The sequence below is a fragment of the Capsicum annuum genome, chromosome 6 (assembly GCF_002878395.1).
Source record: "Capsicum annuum cultivar UCD-10X-F1 chromosome 6, UCD10Xv1.1, whole genome shotgun sequence".
Taxonomy (NCBI): Eukaryota; Viridiplantae; Streptophyta; class Magnoliopsida; order Solanales; family Solanaceae; genus Capsicum; species Capsicum annuum.
In genome coordinates this window covers 62,845,334-62,854,987 of record NC_061116.1, presented here as the reverse complement: position 1 = coordinate 62,854,987, position 9,654 = coordinate 62,845,334, and the positions used below count along the sequence as shown (strand labels likewise).

At 31.8% G+C, this 9,654-nt stretch overlaps 1 protein-coding gene across 5 annotated transcripts; it reads left to right on the top strand.

Annotated features, from left to right (window-relative positions):
- Positions 1 to 3,493: 3,493 nt before the first annotated feature.
- Positions 3,494 to 8,189, top strand: LOC107875045 (NAC domain-containing protein 7). 5 transcript variants are annotated; one of them, XM_016721691.2, is made up of 5 exons: positions 3,494 to 3,930; positions 4,311 to 4,367; positions 5,780 to 5,969; positions 6,259 to 6,530; positions 7,268 to 8,189. In XM_016721691.2, the coding sequence occupies exons 3-5, from the start codon at positions 5,810 to 5,812 to the stop codon at positions 7,877 to 7,879; spliced, it is 1,044 nt and encodes a 347-aa protein (XP_016577177.1). In that variant the 5' UTR covers positions 3,494 to 3,930; positions 4,311 to 4,367; positions 5,780 to 5,809; the 3' UTR covers positions 7,880 to 8,189. The 5 variants fall into 5 exon arrangements, with proteins under 5 accessions (XP_016577177.1, XP_047270695.1, XP_016577178.1 ...); XM_047414739.1 differs by having other exon boundaries at positions 4,311 to 4,443; XM_016721692.2 differs by having other exon boundaries at positions 4,302 to 4,367.
- The last annotated feature ends 1,465 nt before the right edge of the window (positions 8,190 to 9,654 follow it).

Below are 9,654 nucleotides of genomic sequence, written 5' to 3'. Positions count from 1 at the left end.
AAATAATGGACCAACTGCCTATTGAATTTGAGATGTTTTGGTAGATTTCTCAAGTGTCCAAATCAGGAATGCTTGAATCTTTTCTTCAACTCCTGGTTGACAAGAACTTGCTTAAATTCTCGATAAGCAGCCATTCTTGATCTGACTGATATCTTTGCTGGGAAAGATCTAACCTCATCCATTATCGTTCGAAGGTCATACCGCTTCACGAAAATGAACCTTGAACAAGATGAAACGGACAACGGATCATTATCCCCATCAGCACTATTTCTTCCACTTCTCTCGCTCTCTTCACTATCACCACTAGCACTGCTCTTGGCAACATCTTCACAAGAATCGACGCATTCACTTATCTCCTTTAACTCTAAATCTGATTCGGATACTGGCTCTTCAATTTTCTTCCTTTTTGAGACATTTTCAACTCCCTCAACTTTTCTTTTTCTATTGCTACCAGCAAAATCAGATGCGGTATCAACTTTATGTTTATCAATGGGTCTTTTTTTGTCATTTTCAATAGAATCTATACCAACACAACAAATTTTCCATTTTCAGTTCATAGACCACAAGTCTACCAACAGAAATAACTCAATGCTCAAATGAAACCCCCCCAAAAACTAAGAAATACCCCACCATTACACAGTTTACTACACAAAAATATCATAACTGAACCAAAATCCAACATGCAGTATCAAAACTCAACTATTGCTAAAAATCAAACTAGTGCTACAAATCAAACTAATTAGCTATTAATCTTTAAATTTTCACTATTTCAGCAATCATATTTTAAAAGAATTTCATATGTCTAAAAATTGATTTCAATCTAGGGCATTCTCATTTCATAGACCACAGGTTTACGGACAGAAACAGATCACCGTTTGAATCAAATTACCAAAATAAGTCTTAAAATAACAATTATCCCACCATTCAATACTTCGTTGCTAAAAAAAACAGAACTAAACCAAAACTCCTTAACAAAAAATTCAAAATTCAACACCGTGATCGACGAAAAAATCTGTCAAAGCTGTCGAATAAAACCTCAACCATTGCTTCGGAATCAAATTAATTACCTATAAAATTCTCATATTTAACTATTTAATCAACCAAATTCAATTTTTTTTTCTACATCACTACGAATCGATTAGAAGTGAAGCCCTTTTAAATGGATCTAAAAATAATCAAAACTTTTTTTTAACTAACCTAATAAAGCAACGACGAACCCTTAGCAGCTGGAGAAGAAGGAGAGATGAAAATGGCGTTTTGGGAGGAGCTTGTTGGGAATAGCAGGAGTTGGAGAGAATTGAAGAAGAGAGAGAGTTTTTTTTTTTTATATGGGAATAAGTAGAGGGTGTTAGGTGTATTATATTAAATTTACAAAGTTGTAAAAATGATGAAAAGATCCCTTGGCCCATATGTGGGCCCCACTTTTACAACTTTTCCCCACTCTTTTAACTCTAACCCTAAAAATTAAAATAACAAGTGGTTATATGACAAAATAGTTTTGCCAAAATATAATTTTGCCAGTTTTTTCCGAGTTATTATCTCTCCTACCAAATGTGCTCCTATATTTTTAAATGATTTTTTAGTACTATATCACAATAGAGGAACAATGGTTAGAATATTATTAAGTGAAGATAAGAAAAGAAAAAAGTGACATACTATTGTACGATAGACAGATATGTGCAAAAGGATGTATACTGCAGTGAATTAAAGACTTATTAGCATGATTCATGAATCGCTAGCTTGTTGGCCCAAGTTGCAAAATTTTCAGTAATGGGGAAGAAAAGGTAGCTAGGTACAAGGACAAAGGATATTGTTGGCAACTGTTTGAGCAATCTTTTACCCCTTTTAGACAAGCAAAAGTCAAAAATCCTTAAATTCCTTCGCGGACACAGTTCCATAGCGCCACCAGCATAAAATAATAAAAAGATGCTTAAAACATTTTATTGCATATTCATTTTGGACTGTAGTTATATAAACTGAAATAATAAAGGTTTTATTATATTGACATTGTAGTTTAACCAGTTATAACAAGTTAATTGTCATTTTTATTAGATTACTAGTTAAAAATTTAATGAAGTTTATGCATAATTGGTAGCTTGAGAAAAGAAATTGCAGAATAACGTTATTTATGAAATTACAGGTAAATCTGTATGATAAACATTAATTCGTAAATGATAAAAACAATAACATGTCACATTTTATTACTAAAAAGAAAATTATGTTTGTGTAAACTACTAGCATATATAACTTAATCCACTATAACTAATAAATATAATAAAGATATATCTCAAATAAAGATATATCTCAATTATCTTATAAGTGAACTGCATCAGGACTTAGCCATTTAGATTGGGGTTAGACAAAATTTAGTAAATGATAAAATTATGATGCAGTCATAAATGTAAAATGATTGTATAAAGAGTTTTAAGTTATTTTTTTCCCCGTGTCCGGTATCTGCATTGGAGCCCCGACTAATCCGAATCTCGTCTTGCAGGATCCATTAAGGTGCCAGCGCTCCCAACAAAGTTTTCTCTGTTTAAAGGTTCAGCAGCCCCATCCACTGCACCACAACCCATGTTGATCGAGGTTTAAGTTATATATATACATTATGAGTCCACTTTTATCTATTATTGTGTACACTTGTAGAATATATTTGGTTGATTGACCCAAACAAAAAAACTTATTTATCTTCAAAATTACAAATCATATATAGATATTTGTGGGATGACAGATATAACTCAAACTGATTTATTTTAGCTGCAAAGTCCTTTTTAATATCTTAAATGGAGACCCACTCAATCTAATTAAGCTGATTGGTCTGTGCCATTAGTGTTATTGACCCCGTTTACCCTTCTTTCTTTTGTAACATCCAAAAAGAGGGACTTAATAATTGAAAGGAAAACATTCTCTTCATGAATGAGTGATGTCGATAGACTACAGGCTATTAACTAATTAAAAACTAAAACAGACTTAAAAGTAAAACTCCATCTCTTTCAATTTATATGATTTACTTTTCTTTATTTGGTTTCAAAAAGAATAAATATTTGTATATTAAGTAATAATTTAATTTTAAATTACCTATTTTACTATGAAATGATTTATTGCCAACAATTATCTATGAGTTATTTTAGATATAAATTTTAAAAATCTTACCTTTCTTTCTTAAATTTGGTGTCAAGTCAAACAAGCTATATATATAAATTGAAACACAGGTGTAAGAGAGAAGAGGGTCATAATCAATGGCGGGTGAATGGAGGTGGCAGTTGCCCACACGATGCTTCTGTCCCTGTCTCTTAATTTCTGTTTGTACCAATTTTGCGCCACCTTTTATCGCGCGCCCTAAAGCTTTCCCAGCAATTCAGCTCATACTATATGATGTTGATAGATGGAGAAAGAGACAATGAAAGCATGGAATTAATAAATAAATTTAAAGTATAAGGCTAGCTATTTTACTACTAGTAAACAGATCCTTCATCATTAGGGTTTATTTGTTTGGTGGGGCGTGCCTTTATATAACCGTATTTCTTCATCCTTCTTCCACTCTCTCTGCCCCTTTAAATTTTTTTTCTTCTTCTTAAGTTCATTTTCAAGTCTCATTCTCAATCTATTCTGTCCTCGGGATTTGGTCCAAAAGACACCCAAACTCCAAATCCCCCTTTTGTTTTCTAGGAGCTAGCTAAAAGGGTTCCAATTCCCGAGGATAAAGCTTTGATTTTTCTAGTGTTTTTTGGTCTTTTCCTGTCTCTTCTCTTTGTCTTTTTCTATTATTGACCCTTTTCTTCGTGTTGGAGATCGCTGAACTTTGGACTACAATACCTGCAACTTCCTCTTGATCACTTGTCTGCCACCTTGAGTCTGTACTGTGCTGGCAAATATTAACTCTACTCAGATCTGTTCATTTGGAAATTAAGGCTTGTTTCATCAAACAAGGTCTTGTTACTTTTCTTAATTTCTTTATTTCTCTCTATGACAAAGTATTATTTAAAATGGAGGTATATTCATGATTTAAGTTTAATAGATTAATTCTTTTGAAATTTATTAGTACTGGACTCGTTATATTGTTAAATTATGGGTTTAAATTTAATATTTAATAATCTTTAGTAGGTTCTTAGGTATATATCTGTATATACTCCATATTGTAAATTCTAAATTCAAATAATCCATAGCCATAAAGCTACATCTATATGGAGCGATAAATTTTAATGATGTTTAGTTTCATGTGAAATTGGCTCCGAGAAGGTTTCTTTCTCTTTCTCTTGTATGTTGTGGGTTAATATCTTCTTGTTTAATTTTATTCTTAGTACATATAGGGACTGGATCGAAGGAGACATTGAAATTGAATTGCAAGACCAAGATTTCGAGAAAAAGTGAGTTATATTATATAAGGACCTCAGAAAAATCCATTTTCATCAATGAACTTTAAGGCGTCACCCATATTTTTTGGTAAATTCACATCAATACTTACACATATAAGTCTTATATAAGTTGTAGTGTGTGCGTTTAAATATCTGTCTTAAGAGACCTAGTTATGGTTTTCCTTTTTTTTTTTTTTAAAAAAAGGAAAAAGATTGATTGGGAGTTGATTAACTAGTAATTACCTCTATTAATGAGCTCATAGATCTACTAATATATGTGCTCTAGGAAATGTGCTCTTTGTTGTTCTTCAAATTATTACTTGTAATCTTGAAATAGAAGTCACTCGTTCTTGGTATCATTTTTTATTCTTTTCCATAACCTGTTAATTAACCAAACAAGAAGTTAAATGGATCACTGAAGATTTCATTTTGTTCTTATTTTTTGCTAATTAAAAATAATATTGATTGTACTAATTTTTTTCCTTGAGGAATTGCACAATCCCCTCTTTATAGTACTTAAACAATGATTGTACTTTGTTATTCTTTTCCATAACCTCTTAACTTAATTAACCAAACAAATAGTTGAAGAATATTAAGCATGTGAAACGAAATGCCTATATGAAGTGGTAAACCACAACCTAAAATTTCATGATTTGAGATAAATTGTATCATTCCACACAGAAGTAGCAGAATCGATTAGATTATGCTTATTGTCTAAGGCAAGAGTGGACTCAATTTCAATTATCAAAAAGGATTATCGATATCGTTTTTTTTTTTAAAAAAGAAGTTCATTTAGATCCACGCACTCGTGTCAAATTTGTAGGAGTTTTATATTGCATTTCAAATTACTATATACAGTTTTTTTGCCCCCTTTTTTGTGGCTTTATCAATTTTTTCATCATCATTCACTTGTTGTCCTCTTCATTTGGATGTAATTTGCACTGCTCATAACAATTGCTTGAACTAATCTAATTTATCTGGTTAATGAGCAATATTCATTTTAACAGCTAGGCTTCACATATTCTTTATTGCATCTCATGATCTACAAGAAAACTAATCTCAAATTCATTTAGAATATAGATACGTGCAAATAAAATTGATTGAAATTTTACATAGCTTGATATTGATCAATTCTGTTGGCGTTTCATGTAGATTGCTCGAGTTGATCAATTCATGTGTAGCATCTGATTTTCGTAGTACTTTGTTAATTATATAAATAAGTAACTAAAGTGATTGAACTTTAAAAAATTGATTAAAAGTTTAGAAACTGGTCAATTGCACCCTCTCTATATATTGAAATTTCTTAGTATAAATCTTGGAAATAAATCTATATAAACAAAGTAGACAAATTTATTGTTTATATTTTGATCTAATCTCCATGCTTTGATCTAACAGCAATGCTGACATGTTCCATTAAAATGCAGGTTATATATAGTACATTTGAGTGAGAGATCATGAATTCCTTGTCACATGTTCCTCCGGGTTTCCGGTTTCACCCAACTGATGAAGAACTTGTTGATTATTACCTTAGGAAGAAAATCACCTCCAGAAGGATTGACCTTGATGTCATTAAAGACATCGATCTCTACAAAATTGAGCCATGGGATCTTCAAGGTACTTATTTAACCGTCAATAGTAATGTCCAATGGACTAAACTTATATATTCTGATCATCTAAAAAAACTTTGCATTATCATAATATTTTACTCTAATGAAGCATATTAATTTTCAAGTTACTGATTTCACTTGTTGAGTATGCACTTTTACCTACATTTATACTTATTTGGTAGTCGAAAAGTTTATTTATAATATTTTTATTTACAGAAATTAAACACAAGTATATTTTGATAATCATAACATAACCAAATTAAAATTCAATCTCATGAGGATGAAATTGTAAATAGAATTATGCAGAATGGGGGCAGAAGAACAGAGTGATTGGTACTTTTTCAGCCACAAAGACAAGAAATATCCAACAGGAACAAGAACAAATAGAGCAACAGCAGCAGGATTCTGGAAGGCAACAGGAAGGGACAAGGCAATATATTCAAAGCACGACTTGATTGGCATGAGAAAGACATTGGTGTATTATAAAGGGAGGGCTCCAAATGGTCAAAAATCTGACTTTATTATGCATGAATACCGACTTGAGACTGATCCAAATGGTGCTCCTCAGGTAAGTTCTCCTTAAATGTAATTCCATACTTCAGTTCACAACATGAGACATGGTAGGGGTCAAGCCTAACCCTACACCAAGGCTCACAACCTTGACGATTGCTTATAATTTTTTTTTTTAATTTTAAAATATAAGTTCTTTCATGGAACCAAGCTAACTGGAATATTTTGTTACTCCTTTCTTTATGGTTGAGGACAAAATCTTTCCAAATAATTATGGAACATAAGTACTGGATATATGCACAAATTAAGCTACTTAATTTATGAGGTAGAAAATTTCATCTTTTTCTCGCTTTCCCTTTTTATCAGAGTAAATAATATCATAGAATATTCAAATGCCATCAATATTTGTAAATATTGATATCCTAGCTTAATTAGGAGTATTCCTAGTAAAATAATGGCTCAATCCACAAATATTCAAAACAAAACTAAAAATAAAAAATCTAAGAGATGTTCATGTATAAACACAATTTGAACGCTCCACAACTTTTTTAAAACTTCAATTTCAAACAACTCAACCAAATATTTTCCAAATGCCTAGACTTTTGTTGAACAAACTTCCTCATCAATTTAATGTTGTAGGGATTATTTTGCACTTTGTTTTTATGTCTTTATAAAACAACTTATTTTTTTTGGTGAATTTATTGCTTTTTCATTCACTGAATATAGATTTTAATGAATCGTGCTGATAGAAAGACACTTACTTTTTGTGTTAATAAGCTGCGCATATATGCACAGGAAGAGGGATGGGTTATCTGTAGAGTGTTCAAGAAGAAAATAGCTGCTGGCATGAGAATGGACACTAGTGAACATGGGTCACCCATTTGGTACGATGATCAACTTTCATTCATGCAAGACATGGACTCCCCCAAGCTAATACACCCTCAAATTAATTACAACCATTATCCTAATAATTACCCTAATTTCAAGAAGGAACTCGATAATTTGCACTACCAAATCCCACCTCATAATCCTCATCATCAATTTCTTCAACAACTTCCTCTTTTAGAAACTAATTCCAAACTTGTGGCAAAACCTCCTGGTTGCAGCTCAATGCCAATATTTGGCAATCTTAACGTTAATCGACCCGCATTGCTCACACAAGAACATGTTCATCCTACATTTGCAAATAATGACAACCAAGTTGCAGATCAAGTGACTGATTGGCGAGTACTTGACAAATTTGTAGCTTCTCAACTTAGCCAAGAAGATGAAAATAATAACTATTCACCAAATGCACCAAACACATTTCAGGTTACGGGAGATGATATGAATTTGAACAAGCAAGAAATGGCTCCGGAAAATACCTCTACAGCATCCTCAAGTTCTCAAATTGATTTGTGGAAATGAAGTCAAGTGAATCCACCTAATAATAATAAGTTACTGCTCAACAATATGAATATTATCATAGGATGAATTAAGTAAGTACAGTACCTTATTGATTGAAAAATATCTGAAGATATATATGTGTACATTATAAATTTATAGAAATTGTACGACATTTCTAATTGTATTTAACTTAAGATCGATGATAATTAACTGATAGTTCTGAAGCTATAAATTGCAGCTGGATGATGCTGCATGGCATTGTAATTTGCAGCATTATTATGTAAAACATATGGCTATATATCTTTGCTATGGTCATAGCGGTTTGCTTTTTTTTTTTTATGTGGTATAACCAGCCGATTATTTTCGGATATTTAAATGTCATTAAGTGATATTCGAGTAATAATAATAGTTTCTACTCTCTTTCTGAATCTCTAGGAATAAATTTACATACTAGGTTGTAAAACAACAAATTACAGTGTCAACGCTTTAAGCAATTATAGCACGTTGTATGTCTTATTTTTTAAGTTAACCATTTTGATTTTTTGTGGTATGAGTGTCATTGAAATTTCCTTTTAGATAATCTAATGATGTAAAAAAAAATATCTTACATTGTCCGTGTATAGCAGTGGCAGAGCCACATGTAAGAAAGCTTTTAGACTTTTACTATAATGAAAAAAAAGTGATATGGAAATGCTAGATGTGGAAATTTTTACACATGTTTTAATCCGCATGTTAGATATTCTGGCTACGCTAGTGTTCGGGAACGGAGTTTTGTATGCCAAATTGGATGTTTAGTTATATAGGTTAAATATTAGTTAGTGTACATGTATATATATTGAATGAATAATTCGTGAATATTCTTTAAAGAAATTTTCGTCTTTGCCACTGCCAACGAGAGAAGTGTTTCATTATCCTTGCTTCACTTAAGAAGCGACTTTGTTACCATGCATAATTCAGGAACAAAAAGCGAACAATTCAATTCAATTCCTAAAATTCTTTCAATAGGAAATTAAAGGACTGATTAATTGCTGGATAATTATGCACATGAACTTAAGAATCTTATTAGCTTCAGAATGGCCACCTAATCTTTTTAGCAGTAAAAACAGCCTTATGGAACTTTATTGATAATACGTAAAATGGAAGATCGTCTGGAAGGGTTGGGTGGGATGATCCTTCTCCATCTTTAAGTCTTTAACTAGAGGTTTTGGGTTCAATTTCAATTATGAAAAAACTCTTGGTAGTGGAAATAACAAATAGTGATTTTGAAAATAAGTTATCTTAAACTCTTGATCCCTACTAGACCAATGCGTACGCAAACCTTTAGAGTCAAAATGTCAAAATTTGTAAAACTTGAAGCTTTGTCCTTAAAGGTCAAAAGTTTAAGAACACCCATCTTCAAGGTCCTTTTTGTAAACCATCCTCTCGGTAGGGAGTATTTTACTACCTAGTTAGTGGGCCTACTTTATGTGAATTCATATTAGTCGGTCCAGTAAAATCTTTGGATACTTATCATTAACGCAAAAAAAAAAAGGAAGCCAAAATGTTGAAGAGCTTTAATTTGCCCTTTCCAAGTGCTCCTATGCCTTCACGAATTCAGATTAATTGGGTGCTTAAAAAAAGGAGGAATCAGATAATGAAGAGTTTCTATTTGTTTTTGGTGGGAAACGAAATATTATACTCCTATATGAACTAATATGCATTATTACAATAGCAAGTGACAGTAGCTAGGAGCACTAATGATATTAGAAGCCAAAATTAATGTAAGAAAACTGAAAAGGAGTTGCTTTTTTGTTAGT